The 21,618-nt window shown below is 41.5% G+C and overlaps 2 protein-coding genes across 2 annotated transcripts in view; one reads left to right on the forward strand and one right to left on the reverse strand.

Annotated features, from left to right (window-relative positions):
* The window catches only part of LOC124156178 (piggyBac transposable element-derived protein 4-like), a 29,849-nt gene extending 14,599 nt beyond the window's left edge, over positions 1-15,250 (forward strand). The window contains exons 2-3 of the mRNA XM_046530594.1: positions 14,437-14,604; positions 15,052-15,250. Of these exons, the coding sequence (XP_046386550.1) occupies positions 14,437-14,604; positions 15,052-15,250 (367 nt within the window). The remainder of the gene's footprint in view (positions 1-14,436; positions 14,605-15,051) is intronic.
* The window catches only part of LOC124165208, a 500,277-nt gene extending 480,100 nt beyond the window's left edge, over positions 1-20,177 (reverse strand). Inside the window, exon 1 of the mRNA XM_046542490.1 lies at positions 18,691-20,177. The gene's annotated coding sequence lies outside the window, so the exon portion shown is untranslated. The remainder of the gene's footprint in view (positions 1-18,690) is intronic.
* Positions 20,178-21,618: the final 1,441 nt, after the last annotated feature.

A 21,618-nucleotide genomic window follows, 5' to 3' on the forward strand; every position in this document is an offset into this window, starting at 1 on the left:
TCTCTATAAAGGATAATGGTGACCTTAAACAATACTGTAACGATCAAGAGGATCTTTCATTGGGGTTATTTCAATATAAATCACCCAAAATAATATTTCTCTTAGTATCACTCATGATCTATGAAATAAAAAAGGTTATTACAATTTGTAATAGCAATAACTTTGTGCGTGATGCAAAAACGAGTATATATAATGATAATCTTCAAGCTAATTTACTCTCATAATTACACTTCATCGATGGTATGTCTTTCGCGTTAATAAAAACCCATTACTGATGAGCACTCGAAAAGTGGATGTAATCTTTGGCGAGAAACAGGTTAACTTGACAGACCATTCAATCCATTGAATGCTAACGTCAAAAATAAAATGCCATAGGGAGAGGGCACCAGTATAGGATATGACAGCAGCTATCAAATTCTCAGGAGGGAGCATCAGATACATGTTTTTTTTTCTATTTCTTTGATTTTCAAAATGGTTTAGCTTCCGAATGTATCTCTGGAAGAGAAATAGCTATCACTCAATCTTTATAGGGTAAAATTGGATCCATAAACGAACGCGGGAGAGAAGAAATGGATCGCAAGACTGAATGATTCCAAGAAGTCATTTATTTGAAGAGGAATACGTGATCTGAATGGATGGGAGCCAGATCTTTGAAAACGAACGTTTCCACCTGCGGCATTGGTAGGCCAAAAGGCTGCCCGAGAGAAAGATTGGACCTAGATGGCATTCAAAAGACTGAATAGAGGTAAAGGATAGATAGTAACCGCAAGACAATATGGTGCTCTTTAATGGAGATGTTTTAGCGGCATTTTATGAGTCAGACCTTGTATTAAAGCCTTGAAATTCATATTTCATAGGTGCCTCATATTTGCCATGTTCTATGCCTTTTCATTTCCAATTCGGTCGTATTGTATCCAACATCTTTGTAATAATAAATCTCATGGTTACCTAATTCGAAAGGAAACTTACAGATTTTCAATGGTATCTCGCTATGATTTAAAATGACTAATTTTTAATTTACTACATAAGTTTTAGTGGTATACTACACCACACAACTTATTTTCAAGTTTGCATGCTGTGCAAATTTATAAACACTGGAAAAAAGTTCAATGGCATAGAGTACGAACAGCATCGCGGCATCTTACGCACAGTACTTCGTCATTACATCGTCCAAGACGTGTGATGATCTAAGAATAAGAGAGAGATAAAGCATCATAGTCATTTGCAATGACCTCACACTTGAAATTCGGCAATTATTTCAGCAGACGAATAGTAAAATTAACGTTCGCCGTTTAAAACTAAAATATTTTCTGCCATTCTCTCAGTATATGCGAAAGTTGAAGCTTACTCGAAATGGTCATGACGCCAACATCGCCATAGTTCATCACCAACGTAAAACATTCCGTCGAGTATGCGGGATGAGGAATGCATCCATGGTGATTGGGCGGAAACAGTGAGTGACGTCAAAGATTTTTCGGACGTTTTTTGCGAAGGGGTGAAGCACTATGATGCGTGACGCCTGACGCAGTCAGATGTCCAGAAAATGTCAATTTTACACTGATGAAAAATGCAGGGAAATAAGTTTGAAAGTGTCAACGGAATTCATAAAAAAGAGTCAGATCAGACCCAGTTATCATAATCAGCATGGTTTTCAGTTGAAGAATTAATTCATATTAGTAGAATGAAAAAAGTAAATCCAAAAGATCAGGTGCGAAAAAGCCTTTTGAAATTGAGCGCATGGTTAAAAATTATTTCGCATAGTTTTCAGGTAACTTAGAGCAAAAAATAATTCTCTTCTAAGTGATCGATATTTATCATAAAAATATATCATAACAAATTATGCCTAAAAACCATTGCCTACGTCAAAGTTGAGTAAAGATACGTAGATCATCAAGATTGATTTCGAAGAGGACACTTTATTCGATGCACAAACACCGTTCTCCCTCTACTAATACCAATGCGATTGTAAGAGCTTTAGAGATCCGGGGATTAAACTCGTGTTGCGTGGACGTCAATATGGATTGTAAAGCTGACAGGAGCTTCACGTGATCCCACTGACGAGGTTACCTCACGCCGTACGGCGTAACTAAGTAAATAATCCAATGGCGCATATGTCTATTCCAATACTGGGCTTAAATTTAAGACTTTAAAGCTAGCTCGCTTGAATAACAGATTAAAATTCAACGGAAAGAAATCATTCCGCAACGATATTCTTCTCCATTGGCTGTTGCAAAGAAATTTCACTCCCTTCATTCATTCACACATACTTCTCACTGAATTCAAGGAGGGATTTTAATTTAAGCAACGCTGGGGAAACCACAAAATAACTTTAATTAGGTTTTCGATTGAAAAAGACATTTGTTTCTCTATCGAATGATTATCATTCTGAACAACCTACTGTCCCTACGAAAGATCTTTCCTTGCATGTGCAAGCCTATAAATAACAAAAATGTGAAGAACGTGAACAATCGAAACCAAGCTTAGATCATGGAGTCTATAAAATTCAACTTGAATAACTAGCTCTTAAACGTGAGGTAGAGGTCAGAAAAAAAGGCAAACTGATGCTTTACAACCATTAGGGACACTTCACTAGATTTATTTTTTCTAGTATTTAAAACGTTTTTTCCCACCTACCTGACAGAAACTTTGAATACAAATGCACCACAACAAATAATGCCCCAAAAAAGCATTCCGTAATCCAACGGCGGACAATGAAACCAAATGCTGCCATCAGCACCGTAATCGATTCAATGCTGAGGAGTCAGACAACATACAGCGGGACATTAGGGGATAATGCATTCAGAAAAGTTTCGATCCGAGCAGATATATCCTGAGCTGTTACCAGGCAAACCTAATATAGCTGTTCGAATCCCACATGTGCGCAAGCGAACCAATCACAAGACGCAACCACGAAGTCGGGCGCCCTCCCCTACTCGACGGTATAACATTCGGGACGACTTTGGCAGGGTCTCCGTATTATCATAATGCCTTCCGCGGTCGGAACAAAACGGTGCCTCAAAGCTTGGATGTGCATAGCACAAGAGTCTCGAGGATTTCCGCTGCGAAGAGAAAACATACACCCCAGCAAAACAAGCACCCCGGGGAGACAGTGCCACCCATCGGCATGCAGGCTCCCAGGGGGCGCACTTTAAAACGATTCCTTGGGAGGGAGGGAAAAGAAACTGCTGGCTCGGCCCATCCGGAAACGAGATGGAGACATTGATACAGTGCAGATGGGAAGGAAAGGCTCAAGAGGAAAGGATGGAGATGCGATGGAGGGATAGCGGAATGCGAGGCGCATTTGGAACGTGTATTTCTCGAGGCTCACATCATTCCTTATCCTTCGTATCAAAAAGTTTTTCTTCCCACATGCGATATCGAGACCTGGTTTATGCATCATTGATCTTTAAAAAAAAGTATTGGCAGCATCTGCCAAGTTCAATACGCATCAAGATGTCCGGTAACCTCAAATATTTTCTCAACCTCCTTCCCTTCCAAGTACTTACAATACATCGTCATTGCATGTACATTTTTTAACCCAGATCGAAAACAACGGCTATATTCACACGATTCACATAAAATTTCTTTCTGCCTGATCACATTGTTTTCTTCACTCTTTGTCACTGATTGAGTTAGATATTAGGCTCGTGCAAAATGAATAACTAATCGGCATCCGCAGAAATTGAATAAAACATAGGCTTCATACTGTTCGCGGTCAACATTCTGCGAAATTTAGTATCACCAAAATGATTTGAGGGTCGTCATGCTTAAAGAGGCATTGAGTTCAAAGAAATGAAAAAAATTTAATATGCCTGATAATGGGGTGAATATGAGAGTAAACTAGTGTGGCTTTCCTAAACTGTATTGTCCTACAGTGATTATGACGAACTCAGTCGTTTTACTCCCGGGTTCCTCATATTTCTCCGAGATTGGGCCATGCGGATTTATGTGAAAGAAATATGGAGAAAACTGCGTCACAAGAGTTAATTAAATACGTCTCTTACGTTGCATGGTGATACTTATAGCTGATGTTTCGCAACAAATCCTGTGATAACGGTATCGGATCCTACCACGATGACATGGTATCTTTTGGTGGTAGATGGTGACGTGGCACCAGAAATAAAGCTAAGCTGACTTTAACCATTGAAAAACAGAGTTCATTAACTATAGGAATTATTAATTTCTTAGTGGCACGTTTCAATGCAAAATAATGGATGATAAATTTAAAAACATCTCCTCAGCAAAAGATCTTATTGCATCTAGTGTAGTATTTCCTTATCATTTCCCTAGTTATAAGACGATAAAAAATGACGATTAAATGATTTCTGTTTTTGACACTCATAATGCATAATTAAAGAGCTTATATGGGAAATTTTATTGTTATTAGAGTCAAAATTACAAAAGCCTGAGACGTGGATATCCTCTATAAATGAATGCCAAAAAATACTATTGATAGTTTTAAATATATATCTGAATTAAATCTTCCATGAAATGCACACAAAAGATACTAATTCCACGGTTAACTTAAACCATATCAGAGCTGCTGGAAAGACAATCCAGAATAGGTAGTTATCACCGAGGAATTCTTCCTACCATAAGTCACAGCCTAACTCAATTACACCGAGCACTTTTCCCAACTCGTCGGCATGGCATTTAAATTAGCGTGTAAAATATGTCCACAAAGTCCGACATTAACCCTCCCTCGGAGGATGGCGAATGCATCTTCCCACGTCACCCTCCAGTTTTCCAGAGTTTAAAAACGCCCCCTGATGTTCCTCGCTTCCCCTCGCCGACGCCAGCGTGGAATTAGACGTCGCGGGGGGCGAGGGAGTCGGACGCTTGGGGGACGTCCCCTTTCGGAGGAGAAACGAAAATAGGAAGAGTATACGGGAAGAGAGGGAGAGAGGAAAAGAGATGAGAACATTGGAAGAGGAAGAAGAGAATATTCTGGCCGAACTAAAACGTAGGATCTAAGAGGAAGAGGAGGGATGGCAGTGGGTGCAGTCGAGGATCCAGGAAGGGGCTCGGGGGGCTGTTGCCCCACCTGGGGTATCCAATTTACACTAGATAAAATCGTAATTTTGTTCAGTTGTCGATGTATGCAGGAGAGGAGAGCCCCGAAATTCCAAATAACTAAAAATGTACATAAATTTTAGTTTTAAAAACTTAATTTGTTGGAAAATTATTATGAGGCAACCTTAATGTTGAATTTGAAAAGTCATTCTTGGAACTGTGGCATGAACAAATCGTAGGATATTTTAAACTATTTATTCCCTCGAATTGAAACTCTACTTAAATATTTGTATTAATTTTCTGAACGTTTTAAAACGTGAACAATTAAAATCCGATGATAATTACGGTTTCTACGCCTTAAAATGTTGTTACAACAATTTTAAAAGCCTCTAAAGTCTCAAAATGTTCGCAACCTCCCGGACCCCAAATACCATCGGGGACCCTCAACCTCGACCCCCCACCCCCACCCTCCATTGCCACTATCTTGGATCCACCAGTGAAGGAGAGATATAGATATAGAGATGCTGAAGTGATATATAGATAAGAAATAAATGGGAAAAGTTGATCTAAATTCTCGGCTTTGTGAGCCAAGGGTTAGGAAAAGAGACGAGCCAGGAATTAAAGCTCGCCTCGGAGAAGAAAAGGAAGCAGTAGCACTATAGCATCCTACATATCGAAGGATACTTTCTAACAACACGTATCTCAAAAGTAGCAACTTTTCAGGAGAGAAAAGAAACGATTTATATTTTTAATTTTACACAGAAATTAAAAACCAAAAATTCATAAAACTGAAAAAGAAGCATACATTTACAAACAAAGAGTTGTATTTTTCTCGAATTTTCATTTATAAATGTCATTGCACTTTATTTAAGATACCTATCTCAAACCGGCTAAGTTTTGAGATAAGTGTTGCTGTATCTTAGCAATTGATATGTAATATTTACTTAGGAATAATCATGAAGATGTAATGGGAGTTAGAAAGAGATAAAAGGTTCTACGTAAAATGAACGCTGGATGACGAAACGAGGAGGTGAATTGAGAGGAAGCTTCAGGAAAGCGATAGAACACCGTGGGTTTATTCTCATTTACATCTGATCAACACCACATTTTTTTGCTGTTTCGACAGACGAAGCTCAGACGAGAACGTCGTCAAGGATTCAAGACGACATGAGAACAAAACTATAGAGGAATTCATAATCAGCATCTGTCGGAAACAAATAAATTCCTACGAAAAATGCAAAATCTCAGACTCTGCTCCATTGATTTATGAAATTAATGTATCAGTTTAGAGCTAACCCTAGGCAGTTAATAGTTCGAATTTTTTTCGGAAAATAAAAAGAAACACCATCAAATACGTTGCCCCCTTCTATGCTCAACATAGTGACTATTCGCGTGTAATGGGTGACACGAAAACCACAAGTGGTAGCAAGCTACACTCCGCGATAAATTTCCATGTAAATGTCCATCTACTATCGAGGAATCTTGGTGTAAAATTCAATGGCATGAAAAATGAAAACATGATACTTCACTATTTAGAATGCAGAGCCAGAAACAGTTTCACGGATTTCCTAAAATGGAATGAGGACGAAATACTTAAATGCGGTAGTGTTAAATGCTAGCTGTCACTAATATCCACAAGTTATATGAAGTTTCACTAATTCTTGATTTACTTTGTGGTATTCCATTATAAGTTTTCCTGGATATCAGACAATTACTTATACCACTTATTTTGTATCAGAGCGTGACCTGGGTTTCAATGAATTATCATCATCTTCAGGCGGAAAAAAAGGCCTGAAGAATGATTTATTGAAACCCGGGTCGCGCTCTGCTCTGAATTATCATCATCTTCAGGCGGAAAAAAAGGCCTGAAGAATAAATAAAAACCCGGGTCGCGCTCTGATAAAAAATAAGGGTATAAGTAATTGTCTGATATCCAGGAAAACTTACATGAAGCTTATTTTCTGAACAAACGCGATAGAGCATGGTAATTTTCAAATTATAGCATGAGGAACGGTTTGAGATATAAATGACAGGTGTCCAAACCGAATAAACACACAAAATCACGTTTAAATGCGTGTTATCCTCAGTTGAGGTAATTCTATTGACTCACTCCATTTCTTATTTTCACATAAGTTTATCCAGCCAGAAGTTCGTAAGAATGAATAAACAGTGGGAAAAATGAAAACGTAGGACAGCTTCCAGGGTGTACACGGCGAATCAATTTAAAATTTTCCAGAGATTTCTAGGTTTTCCGGAGGAATTTCTAGGGTGTTATCCAGTCTTTAAAATTAGAATTTTGGAGTAAATAATTCTCAAGAGGTAGAAGTTACTGACCGAAATCATAGTAAAATCATTTTCATGCATTGTGCAACAACTTGAGAGTTAAGACTAAAAAAAAACTACCGACAGATTTTATACAACTCAGCTCACAATATCAACACATAAGGAAAAATAGCTCAGGCACAATCACACTATCTTGACCTTAAAGTGCACCATGGAAAACACTCTTCAACACCTCCCACAGAATGTAAATGGAAAATGTTCTCAACATGACAGTTAATGTGTCACTATGAAATACCCCAGATTGAATCTTCAGTGAGCTAGAACTGAAATATATATACCAAAACCTTCTCCTAACTAGTGTTCAATTATGAGCTTTAGTTAATTGAATAAGTAATGTCAAGTTGGCAGATATAATAATATACAACTCTTGTAATAGAAAATAATTCTAAGAGAAGCTCCAAGTACAGGGATTTAGATTTCTGGAAAAATTAGAAGAAATATCTAGCAATATTTTTTTTTCGTTTCTCTTTGGTCGCGTTCTTTGAGTCCGTCGCGAGAACGCGAGTGACTTAGAGCTAATTTTAGCAGGGAGTTGCAAGCGACAGAAGCCGATTTTCCGGATTTTTCACCGATTTCCCTCAGTTTTTCCAGGAGGCCGAAATTAGGTGAGCATTCCAGGATTTCTCTGTTTTCAAGGTTAGCCAACGTCCTGGCCTCTAGAACCAAGCATGAATTTGAGGAAACGGACATAAAATAGGGAAAAGCGAAGGAATGAAAGGGAGGAGCGAGAGAAGGTATCAGGGCTCCGGCCAATGTGGTCACCGTTGCGTTGGCAGAAGGCCTGGGGAGGCGCACTTGGGCAGAACAGAGAGATAGAGCCAGGGCGATGGAATCGATCTCCTATCGGCGCCTCCTCCTCCTCCTCTGACGACGTCGGTGCCTCGGAGTCTGCAGTCTGTCACCTCCGGAGAGGGAAAAGTATGTATGGGAATAAGGAGAAGCATATCGAGAGAGAGGGAGGAAGATCGAGGAAAAGAGTTGGAAGACAGTTTTGGAGAGTGGTAGCAGGGGGAGAGTAGTCGTAGGCATTTGGGGAGAGTATTAGACATCTCGACGCGTTCGCCGAAAGGTTCGCAAGACGTGCAAATGCTGTCTTATGGTGCGAAAATTACTTTTTGCCGGGGAACACCAAGATGAGGCCCATATGAATGTACGTGCTTGATAAAATTTTCACTCCAAGGCCTCGCGCTTCTCTTTCTCACCATAAAACTATCAACTCTCTCATCTAAAAAATTATATGTACCAATACATGAGGATTCCTCACGCATACGCAGGTACCAGAATGATTATTTTTGTATCTAGTGTAAATTGGATACCTGAGCCCCCTCAAACCCCCTCTGGATTTGCCAATGCGCTAAAGATCAGCAACTTAAGTACGTAATTTTTACCCCAAGGGATGAGACTTATAAGGCGGTCCAAATTCTACATCCTTACTTCACTCGCTTGAAGAAGCCAACGGCAACGCCAGCAAAATTCCGAGACAATTAAGGCACGCGGAATAGATTCCAAAAGATACGGCGCTTCATCTATATGTATAATCCCACAGAAACTTACATGTGGAGAACTCTGGAGTCCTATGCACCATTTTTTCCCATAGGCTTGAAATATCCATGAACGGGGTTCAAGTCCATGGCATATCGAAAAAATATTAATAGTTGAGACACGAACACAACCACTGAGGAGCTTACGCTTTTAAAGAAAAGTTGTATTGAGAGTGACAAGGATAAAGTGAGGGCCAGCAATCCAGGCAGGTAAAGTAATTAGCTGCTTAGTGTAGAGTCGCCTGTCAAAATTCGGGAGAAGCCCTAGGACACCAGTTTGAAAAATCCTCGCACAGCAAAGTTATAAATAACACAACCGCAAGGTAAGTCGCCCATGGAGAAAGGATTTAACTAACACCCCTTTAATGTTCTTGCGAAAATCAAAAGCCAGCGCCATACAACTGAATAGGATATCCCCTATCAAACAAATCTTTTTAAGTTCAAACAGAGAATGAGAGAGAAATTTCACGGCAGTGAAATGAGATATTTTGCAATCCCGGCGAATAATATTCTATAAATTTCCTCGGGTTTTCCATCGGGTGAGCGCGCCTTATGTTAATCAATATTATAGCTTCTTCATAAGGGCGCTTAAATAATGAGGTCATACCTGTTTTTTTCCCCATTAAATGTATGCTATTATCATTCAAGTGTCAACTGATTATTCAGCGATGTTATGAGAGATCGGTCTCGCCTTTTCTATGGCTCAGATCACATCTAGTTCAGATAGTCGACCTACTCTGGCTACCAGTGGCGGATCTATGGGGGAGGAGGTTTAGGATGGCTATATCCCCCCTTGGATATCCATTTTACACTATAGAATGTTAATTTTGTTCGGACCGCCACTACTTCTGAGAAATTGCCCCCACTTAACCCCCCTGGATTCGCTACTGCTGGCTACGTAACCTAATTTCCATCAATGTAAGTATATTCTGTATACACTCTACAATAACATCATGAATATACCTGCTGTGCAAGTTCAAGGAACTACGAAATCCTCGAGCAGAAATTAAAACCTACTCACACTAAAATCTGCTCTACACGTAGCGTGCGATGTGATCTCTCCCGTAGACAACGCAGAAAGTCGGGTCCCCATCCAATGAGCAAAAACCGAACTCCACTGACTTGGTCACGCTTGCACTCCGTCCCAATGGATCCCTAGCCAAGTGTCCCCAGGGCGTCTTCAGACATCTCCGTCTTCCTTCGCGCGAAGCTCTCCCGAAGAAGCTTCTTACAAAGTTCCTTGAGACCGATGGCGAGAGAAGAAATAAAAGAGTTCTCCCTTTCCCTTGACTCAACCCTAAAGCAAACCCCATTTCTTCCTCCTTCCTTTCCTCCTCTTCCCCTACCTTACCTTGGGCCCTCCCTCTTAGACCCTCACCTTATTAGCACTCCGCGTGCCCTGAACTCAAACAGGGTGCGAATAGAGAGAAGAAGGGATAAAACTGATAAAAATAGGAGGAAACACCGACAAGAAAATGAGGGCTAAAAACCTGGATCCGGTTGGGTTGGTGGAAAAAGTCTACGCTCTACGTTTCCTATTCGATGACCCAGGTTCCTATTGGTGGATACTTATTAACGGGTTTCCGAACAGTTATTCTTTGAGAGACCTTATTTTAAAAATATTTATAGCAGCAGGTTAAGAGACAATACATTTCTCTTCAGACTTAACTTCCTCCAATTTAAAGTGCGATTGGCCTATGCCGGCGGTTACCTTCTTAAAATAATATGCCCCAAGAGTTGAATTCTTTATAACGCGCTAAGTATAAAAAAAGTGGTAACTGTACACTTATGCCCTACTTAGGTACTTACAATCAGGCCCCGGATTTGAATTATCACATCTATTAAGCAAAAATAAAAATTCTCCATGAATACATTTTAATCTCCTTTTGCTCATTTACAAACACATGGAATATTAATGAATATTTCCTACTTCAGCCTCATTCCAGGAGCTATGTGCCTTCATTAGGATTCAGAAAAATTATTCAAAGCCCTACAACTCTCGGTAAAAGGTAATTCAAAGAAGGCTATTAACTGCTAAGGTCACTTGCGCCTTTTGATTAACAGTAAGGAAGAAGGAAAGTAAGCCTATTATCGCTTTTGCTGCTGATATTAATCCTGTTTATAACCATCCCCTTCGGCCCTATTTTTTCATCGCCCACTTAGTCTACCACGTTTCCCCACCCCTAGTACATTGAAGTGAATATAAGGCTTGCGAATTGATTGTATCCTTATGTAGTATTATGGTCTTGAGCTTTTACGGCGCACATTAACGATGAGATTTTCTCGGTATTCCCTGCTAATAAGATTCTCCATGTAAAACTAACCTTTGAACATACGGCACTTGTTCCATGTTCAAGCCTGAAGTAGTGAAGTGAAGAAGACACGACTCGAGACTAGAAACGTTGTTAAACTTTAAGAACCATACTGCAAGGATATCGTCAGATATTTTTTTTTTTGTAACAGAAGCTTTCTCTTAATTTTAACGTGGAATAAAGTCAGCCCACAGAAAGTGATCCACGAGAAAGTGAGAAGGAGAGAAATATGAGAAGTTTAGAAGACAAAAAGAGGAGCTATGGAGGGAGATCTCCGGTCGCTTCGGCTGCTGGAACTATCCCACTATTCTCTTTTTTTCATTCAATCACTCAGCGCTAGTTCCTCGCTTTCCAGACGTCTTCGAGTATGTGGGCACGCGCGGACAAGGGGGATACCCTACGCCGCCAGCCCCCAAGAATGCGATATCGAGGAGCTTGGAGTATCATCCAACGGCTTTGGCCGACGATGTCGAGAAGCTGCGCCGCAGTTTCCGCCGCTTGTAACGCTCGTCCGAGGACGTTGCTTCGGAGGAAGGAAATAAAATAAGAATTCCGCATCACGTGCTTTTTTCTCTATTTTGCTGTTCTTCAACTGTTCTCCCACGTCTCGGGATCAGTTAATATCTTCCTCCCCTTACGTTGTGTTGCCTCTTGTCGTGTGCTCGAGGAAGGGGAGGAAAGCCGACGTGCTCTCCCACGCTCTTCATGCTTTTTCCGTCGAGGAATTTCTTCGATTCTCTCGTCGCAGAGTAAAAACTGATAAAATCACGTCACCAATCAAACTGAGTTTTCCATTGCTTACAAGAGAGGATAAACGACAACGAAAATACCATAGAGTTGCGAGGCGGAAAGAATTTTCCAACATCTGAACGTAGTGCGTCACTCTGACGTGGAGTTTTGCGCAGTACACGTAAGGTGACCGCTTGAACTCCAATGATGTAATGGCCCAATACAAAAAAGTCGCCGCTACCAACCGGTGACTATAATAAATGAACTGGTTAATGATAAAGCCGCGATTGCTGGAACTCATCACATCACCATGCGATAAACCAACGCAAAATATTCAATTTATTAGTGAGCAGTGACGATCCTTTCACCACTGCCAATGTCCGTAGAGGTAAGCACCTACATATCTTTAGCTTGCGGTAGTGATCTTAGGTGAATATGACGCATAACATAATACATAACTGCCAAGCAAGTGGTGACTATAAACTTCCAAGTGGATCATAAACTAAGTAAAAATCAAGGCCATTTAAAAAATTAAAAACTGTCATTAACCTCCACAGATCTCAAATATAGTCAGTATTACCTCAGTTTCTAAATTCTACATCCGACATAATCAAACAAAATATTATAATTATTAAAATTATTATTAGACTTTAAGAATTCAAATATTTTGATGAGGGCGCGGATTTTGTCACAGCAAATATTTATGCACTGGTCCAATTAGTTCGTGGCGCTCGGCTCATTTTTAGGATGACCACGAGAAAATATCAGTTTTATATTTAGTTCACGAGAAAATAAAATGATTAAATATTAATCACTTATGAATTTAGCAAGAAAAAGTATTTTTGCGACTTGCTGCGAACTCAATTTACTCATAAATTCAAAGAGATGATTTTAAGTGTTTGCAGCAAAAAAGGACATTTAACCTCCATAAAATACGACCACAAGACAAAATTATATTGCATCTGTAATTAAACTGCCATTTTTAACAGAAATTGAAGATGTATAGTCGTAAGAGTACTTATCAATACAATGGGCCGGTTGGAGTCAGAAGAAAAAGAATCAAAGAGAAGGTAAAAATAGTAATATAGAAGAGAAATTAATACCTAGCTTTAACATATCTCAGTGCTACCTCAAAATAGTTGTATTGCAGTTTTTTTTCAAAATTTTCATTGAATTTTGAAAAATTTCCTTGACGATCTCTGAAAATACATTCCTTTACTGAAAATAATCTGCAGATGTACACAGAGAGCGAGGTTTTTCTTTTGACGCTTTGTACTATACTAAAGGAACTCGTAGACGTAGAACACCGTGAAGACAGTGCCGAATTTACGGGAGAGGAACAGGATTGGTCTACAAAAAAAAGCATATTAAAATTCTAACTTAGGACAACGCATACTTTTTTAAATTATTAAAATGAAAACATAGGTCATTAAAACGAAAGCGAAAAGTCACTGAAGAAAGACAAGAATACTTCAAAATATTTTTTTCGACGTTAGTGACTTTAATCGCTCAAGCTTAATTGTCCGCTTCTCTATAACAATTTTTACATAATAAAGAGGCATTGGATATTGTATTGGCACCATGCGTGGTCATTCTCAAAGTAAAAAGACATTAGACAGGAATATTAAATTCACTAATCAAATATCATTTGACTTGATTGGAATTCATTCTCCGATCTAAAGCAACCCAATTGATTTGATAGCGAGTGATTTGTTGCTTCGTTCTTGTGGTCTTGGACGGTTACTTCCGATAAACAAGCATGAATGGAATAAAAATTCCTTTTCTCTCAGGAGTCGGCAAGAATTATTTCTATTACTGATCAAATATCCTTTCTTAAGCTTACATTTTTTTCTATATTGTGAATATCACCTGACCTTAAACATTTTCATCTTAATGAAACCAATAGATTGACTGATTACCTACTTACCTTCACTTTCATTTGCACAATGTGTGACAAAAAGGAAGATATTCTTGTAGAGTGGTCAAGAAATAAGAACATGACGTGCAAGAAATGTTTGTGCTCATTATAAGGAAGATATTTTGAGGAATACTGGATTTTAAATATCCATGCCATATGACATGACACTCCACCGCCATGAGAGGATCGTTACGTAAGATTTTGAGGAAAACGTTAGCGAAGAGTCTGAAGTAGTGTAGCGCTTAACGGTGGTAAAAGGTAAACATTTACAAAGGAAGAAAAGAAAAAAATGAAGGTATTCCAAATGTGGATGTCGAAGAGGACGCAGAGAAAAAGGAACACCGAAGTGATGGACATTGTGGGTTACGAAAAGAATCATCTACAGGATGCGGACGACTAATTCCCTTAAGGCACTCTATCCCCGAGCTTATAGGTACGTCACGTAAACGCCAACAAACGGACATAAATACATAGTGCGATAATTCTAGGCATAGTATTTTGCTGCGACCCTCCGATTCTCCCTTAAATATCAGTCAGTTTCTTCATTTCTCAACTATTTGTCTTCCCCGTAACTTTGCAGGCAGGTCAGACAGACAGACGCCATGAAGAAGCGAGTACTGAGCGGGGAGGGGATGTATGAGGCCGTTTTAGAGGGAAGAATGGTGCAGAAGCGAAGAGGGAGAGCAAGGAGGCGAATAGGGTGTTTAGATAGAATGACAAGGAATTTGCCTCATTGTGAATTGTTGAGGTGAGCTCAATTTGGGAAAGAAACATCATGAGGAGATACAGATGAGACAGACGGCTGGGAAGTGGCGAAAACTGAACGAAGAGGGGATAAAAACGGCCGTTTATGAGAGAAAAATGGTAGGAAAGCGAGAGAGAGAGAGAGGGAGGAGGCAAATAGGGTGTAGAGATGGAATGACAGGGAGTAGGTCTAATTGTGAATTGAAGAGGTGAGTACAATTCCGCAGAGGAGACAGTCCGGAGTAATTTGCAAAGTGCCTCACGTAGACCTACCTTAAACGGTGGGATATTTTCTTCATGTTGATGTTTTGAGAGAGGAAAAATCGGCTAATAGGAAGGCTGGAGATGGTGTATGTGAGAACGGAGCATGTGGGGAGGGGGAGGGAGATCCAGGCGTTATTGCAGGTCGATGACGAGGTCACGTGCTCGCACGTACTTCTCTATGCAACAGGCGGACGGCCGCTCGGGGGCCTTTAGCACGGCCCCCGCTTACCCCCGCCCCCACCCTTGTAACCATCAAACCCTCCTCCCCAGCAAGGGACAGAGGCAGACCCCTTCCTACCGCCGCTGACCCCTGGAAAATCCTCGAGGAGAACCCACCACCCTCTTTAAGCCTTGGTAAGGCGTCGGGGGATAATGATGGCCTTTAGTATGGATGAGGACGGGGAGGGGATCAGAGGGGGGGATGAAGGAGACAAGGGAAGGGGTCCACAGCGTGACTCGGGGCAAAAGGTCCCCGAAGAGGTCCCCTCCGTGATTATTCCCACTCAACCCTTTTCCCTTTCGCTTTAGCCCCGAAAAGGGTCTTCCGCCGAAACTTCCACGATCCTCTCACCTAGAATACCGTCGTCAGCCTTCCTTTCTCTTAGGTCGTCGCAAAACAGTCTCCCTAATCCGGGCAAAGTTTGGGTGTACAAAACAGGATGCGGATGAAGAATTCCAGTAGGACACTCCATACCCGTGCTTTTACATCCCCTTCACGTCCAAAAACGCGCACTAATACTTAGTATGGAATATTACTATACTGTAACGCTCCGTTTTTTCCTTTCCTATCAGTCTGTTTCTTAACTTCTCAATGGTTTTTCTTCCCCTAACCTCCGAGGTTTCGCTAAAATTAAGTATCTATTTATGGTTTTTTTAACTTTCGCGGTCCATTCGTTGTCAATTGATAAATGTTTTCGGTTAATCCACGTCTTTTGGCTTAAAAGTCAACGTTTCTTCCCCTCCGCCGGACCTCTTCAGGACTAATGTGGGGAAAGTCATTATTCCTGAAGAGGTACCCTGTAGAGGGGGAGAAAGGTTGACCTTTTAGCCACAAGACACGGATTAGCCTAAAAACTTTATTGACTCCGAACCTATTGTTGACCCTTCAACCTTTCTCATATGCACCCCCGTAAAATTTTCTCATGAAATCGATGAAATAGTTTCAGGCTTGACGATATACCCATTATAAAATATGAAATACCAATAGTTACCACCATTTCGACACATTAAGGACATTTTCAACAAGATAAACCATTGTCAGTAGTGGAGTTGTGTATAAAAGTGAGGAAATAACTATTGATGTTTTATATATTTTATATTTATGAAAGCCCCACGTACACATCAATCTATCAGTTATGCTAGAACAATAAAATTTTGAGACAATTTTAATTTCATGTTTTTTATAGACGACCACTCGAGCGTTTCTTTCAGGATTTAAAAGTTTAGGAAGATATCTGGCATAGTAGCTACCCGCGATGCAACTGCCATTGTTTTCATGATATTGTTTTCGGCCGTTACCAAACAAAATTATATAAAAAGGATGTAGCTAAAAGATATCGCTAAAAAGTGCAATAAGCATTCTAAATCATAGTCAAACACACCAGGCTGTGCAAAATATTTAGGCCATGATACAGTCGTGTCAGAATCAAAAAAGAATCAACCGTCAAAGCAACACACTCACAATAAGTTCAATAGATTCAGGCTTCAATTGGTAGAGTTAGACATATTTAAATAAATAAAAGATCGTAGCACTTTTCCACAAGATTTTTAATGCGTAGTGCGCATGAAAAATCTTAGGGAAAAGTGATACGATCTTTTATTTTAAAAAGAAAAAAAACACTCACAATGTTTGAGCAATACACTAAGGAAAAATAAACTAATTGGTCATGTACCGGGTTGGTTTGCGAAGCCGTAAAATACACTCCCTATAATAAGTTAGTATACATAAAAAATTATTTTGGGACGACATAAGAAAGCACGGATGCAGATATCTTACACGGAACTTTGCTCTTACACTTTTACCTCCTCTCGGTAGGATCAGCTAGTCTCCCTCCCATCTCCTGATTCTTAATCGCTTTTCCTACAAAGTGGACGGCTCACGTCCAGCTCAATGCCCTAGTGAATAAAGAATTTTCCAGCTGCCCTAGCTTTAGGCCCGCTCCTATCAAAGCAAGCGAGTGTTCAGCTTCCTCTCATGTCTTCCACTAGATAACATATTTTATCGAGTAACACACCTCCTGATCCTGATTGTATTATAATGATTCTGGGGATTGAATTTTGAGAAAGCAGAAAGCCTGCCATTTTCCATAGTAAAATACTTATCCCGGACCGTTTCCTTGGAGTTCGAGGCTAATGTAAACAGAATAAATAATGGCTGAAATTAACTCTGATACAGTCGGAAATTGCTTTATTTTAAATACGCAAAATTTTAACCTAACAATACGTGAAACCACTCTCTCAAGGCGTCACATAATTTGTCATAAATATTAAGGGAGAATGTGAATTGAGCACACAAGAAAAATGTTTAATTCAATTCTTTGATAGAGACTTCTCATCAAACCAAAATCTCACCACGATTATTCTTATTCTTAGTTGAATAACAAAAATCCAATCCAAGCGTGTTGAACGAGAATAGTCATCGACAACAAACCTGCATCCAACATATTCTTGAAATTTGAAAAATCTACGCTCAAAGAATCAGCTAGTAAGCTATGGAGTACTCGAAGTTATGGGAAGGTGAAACACTTCGTGAAGAAATGATACATTCGCGTTCAGGTGACGAGGTGTAGGGAGTTCTCGACTGTGACCGTCAGGGGCAACGGCTCAGCGCTAAGCCGTCCGGTCGAGAAAATCCTAGAGCCACGGAACGGGCAAAGCGCGTTGGTAGGACGGGAAACACCAAGATAAAAAAGTATAAAACAAAAACTTTCCTCTTTTCCACCTTCACTCGGACTCACGTGTGTAAGCGGGCATTCAGTCGGATCCGTCTCTCCAAAACCTTTCCCTGGCCGTTACATTTCCTGACGCTACTTCTCTCACACGCCCACGTTGAGAGCGGAACTGACAAATTTAAAACCTTTCCGTATCATCCCCCTTCGCTGCCAAAGGTAAACAAAAGAGCACAACAAAAGCGGAGGGAAAAAAAAACGATTTTCCACCAGACTCTATGGAACGTAAATCGAGCTCGCAAGCTAATGCGGCTTACGAAGGATCTCGGTATATATGAAAAAAATGCAAATAATATCGGCCCGAGTCTGAGCGTGGAAAGTTTTTGGTCGGTGAAAACGGTGCCAAGTGGGTAACGGGAAAAGGTATTTGAGGGGTATTAAAAAAATAAGAATGCCCTTATCATAGAAATTCATACAGCGATCCCATTTTTATCTCTTTTGGCCATTACCAATTTATTACGTTTTAGAAGCATTACTCACGCTCAACCGATTTTTATACGTCGTATTATTTCCATAAAACTCAAATTATCATATAGAAAAGTTCTTGGTATATAGAGTAAGACATTGTCAGAATTTCATGCAAAAGAAATATGAAATTTAGCACCATTATTTTCACAGTGAAATAATTTCATGCTTGAATTACAGGAAAAACGATTAAAATGATATCCTCCATATAGACTGGTATACTTAAGATGATCACACAAATTTTATACGTATAATACGTCCCAAAATAGGGAAATAAGACTACTCAAAAGACAGAGATTCATCCACACAACGGCGAGCGCCCTCTTTACCCGCCAATTTCATGTGCTTTGATAGGCTATACATAGCTAATATATTACGTGAGTAGAGCTATAGAAAATCTCCAATCATCTTACCGTTCTTGAGCACAGGCTTCTCACATTCTTTCTTCGTTGAATGCCGAGAGGACACGATGTCGAAGGTCTCGTCTTCTTAGTCCTCTCCACTATTTGAAACTCTCTTGGCCTCGCCAACTCTTAATTTTCGGCAAGGTTAACTGGCGCAACCGCCAAAACCCGCGTCCGCAGGCGGCCGATACGTAAACTTCCTCTTCCGCGAGTGTTGCGGCAGCGTCCACGCGGGAGATTGACGGGGAAACTCGCATGCAGAGGGGGATGGAACAGATAGAGATGAAGATATAGATGTAGTTCCCACTCCGTGAAAGACTGTCCGCTGCGTGCTATTCTCGATCAACTGACCTCCGGCAGCTGACGTCTTTCCCGACGGCCGGGTCACGCCTGCTCTCCGTTCCCAGGCCTCACATGTCGCATCACCAAAACACCTGTTCGACCCCCAGGGCACGTCCACGAGCCGCCTCGCGCACTGGCGGTGGCGGCGGAAGGCCGTGCGGTCGCCGCGAGGAAAATGACATGCCGCGGCGGCGTAACCTGTGTGCAACTGGGAAACGTGTGGACGTAGGTCTGTCTTATTCAGAGTGCGGCGACAGCTGAAGGGGGTTGCGGGTGGAATGGGGTCACACCGGTCCGGCAACAACCTCCTCCTGCTCCGATCAAACACACATTGACGCACACCAGTCTTCACTCGCAGCGGAAAGGTCAACCGGCGAGTATGGGGGACGGGAACGTTTCTTCGGGCTGCTAGCAGTCAACAAGGGCCGCTCTTCTACCTTCAGACTATTCCCTCCGTTTCTCTCCTCAGACCCTCTGACACTCACCCCAAAAATACTCGGTCAGAGAGAGACTTATGTAAGCAAACGTCTAGTCGGATCGGTTTCGGACTCGGGTTCGCGGAGAAACCCGTCAAGGGTGGGGTGGGCTACTATACCGACTCAATCTCCATTTAATGTCATTTCAATACGTTTCGGAATGTTTGCCTTTCTACCTCACGCGTTCGAACTAATACGGAGGGCGATGTGAGAAGGAGAAAAAATATTCTAAGGTCCTGCTTGACCACCGAACGATGACTGAAAACTCAAGAGGGACTCCCTTACGACCCCGGTCCGGCCAGCCAAACTCAAAAAGAGGAGAACGACAAACCACACTCCTATCACCAGATCTACATGTCTAAAAGTTTTTCTTCGTGTCTATCATCGAAGATACCGAGTCGTAAGGGATCTATAGTGCAGTCCCGAGTGCATGAACACACGCACGAAAACGCAACAAGAAACTTCTCCTTCCTTTTCTCTTCCTTCAACTTGTTTGAATTCTGATACCAATCCTGTCCACTCGTGTGGTTCCACCGATATGTGAGCCTACCCTACAATTTTCTCATAAGGAACTCCCTCCCTCCCCCCAAAGTCCGTCCCTTCCTCTTCTGTCAGTCTCCCTGCGGTCAGGTGCGAGAGAGGTGATCGCACTGCACCCCGCGCTGCAAGTTCCGCAGCCTCGAAGACCGAACGCGAAACTGAGCGCAAGCCGTATATCCTTTCGGGCAGCTCTCTCTCTCCTCTCCGGCGGCGCTCTAAGGGGGATGGGGGAGGAATAGGGTGGAATGGGTTCCGCGTATAGAGAAGGAAAGAGAGGGATAGGGTAGTGGGGGTGAGGGTTGAGCAGACGACGAGGGACGAGGAGAGGGGGGGGGGCCAAACCTCTGGGCCGGAGTGGGGGGAGGAATATACAGGGAAGGAAGAAGAGTAGGGGAAGGCCTTCCCTTCCCCCACCCCTGCACTTTACGCGAATGCGTGCGCGCGCCTCGCCAGACCCTAGCCCCCTCCCCACCCCTATTCCTCACCCCCCTTACCCTCTCCACCACTTTCATTCCCCCCATTCAAACCTTCACCCAATACCCTGTGACCCACTCCTCCTCCCATGGAGATAAAAAAAAGAAACTGCATAAACCCTTCCGAAAAAGAAACCTATCCCACCCCTTCTATTTCCCCAAAAAACCCCTACTTCTCTCTCTCTCTCTATCTATCACAAACTCTCTATCTACTTTCTCGCTCCCTCACTCTATCCGGGAGAAAGGGGAAGAGAAATTCGCACCGACGACACCTGTAGGCTTAGCTCCTCCTCCCACCCTCCAGACACAGCAAGGCAGGCCATCTCCACTGCCATTGCGAGGGGTAAGACTTGTGAGAATAGTGGAGTGGGAAGGAGTCGCTGTTGAGGTGGGGTTGAGCCTAGGGTGCATTGTGTCCTCCCATCCCCCAAAGCTGTAAGGTGGGCTATCTCCACTGCCATTGCGAGGGGTAAGACTTTAGTGAGAGTGGTGGAGTAGTGAGAAGCTGTTGGAGATGTTTTTCCGCGTACCTATTCCGTTCGTTGCCCGATGTTTCGTGACCGTTACTGGTCACTTTTTCTCAGGGTATTGGATAATTTTTTCGTGTAGCGTATTTATGAGGGTTTATGGAGGGAACGGAGATTTCCGCGATGTGCGATGAAGTTCTTCATTTTTGGTTACTCTTGTGTCGGTACCTGTAGCGAAGACAACAGTTTCATTCGTCTTCGACATGAAGACGCTGGCAGTTTGAGCGAGCGAAATACTTCATAATAGCTCAGCTAGGGGATGAGAGGAGGATCATTTAATGCATCCTAGGCCCAACCCACCAAACCAGCGACTTCTTCCTACTCTACTATTTTCATAAATCTTACCCCTCTCAATGACATTGGAGATATCTCAGCTTATTTCTAATACAAACAACCTTAATTCATTGATTATTATCAGTAAGTAGAATATATATTAATTTGTAGACATTGGTGGGAAGAAGAATATTTTTTGTGGGTTTTTTATATTTTCGATATTTTTAATGTTTTTTTGGGTCATCCGTAATGGTGAAAGTATATTCACGAAAACAGTTTCATTCATCTTCTACCTGTAGATTCTGA

This window comes from Ischnura elegans, chromosome 1 (assembly GCF_921293095.1).
Source record: "Ischnura elegans chromosome 1, ioIscEleg1.1, whole genome shotgun sequence".
Lineage (NCBI taxonomy): Eukaryota > Metazoa > Arthropoda > Insecta > Odonata > Coenagrionidae > Ischnura > Ischnura elegans.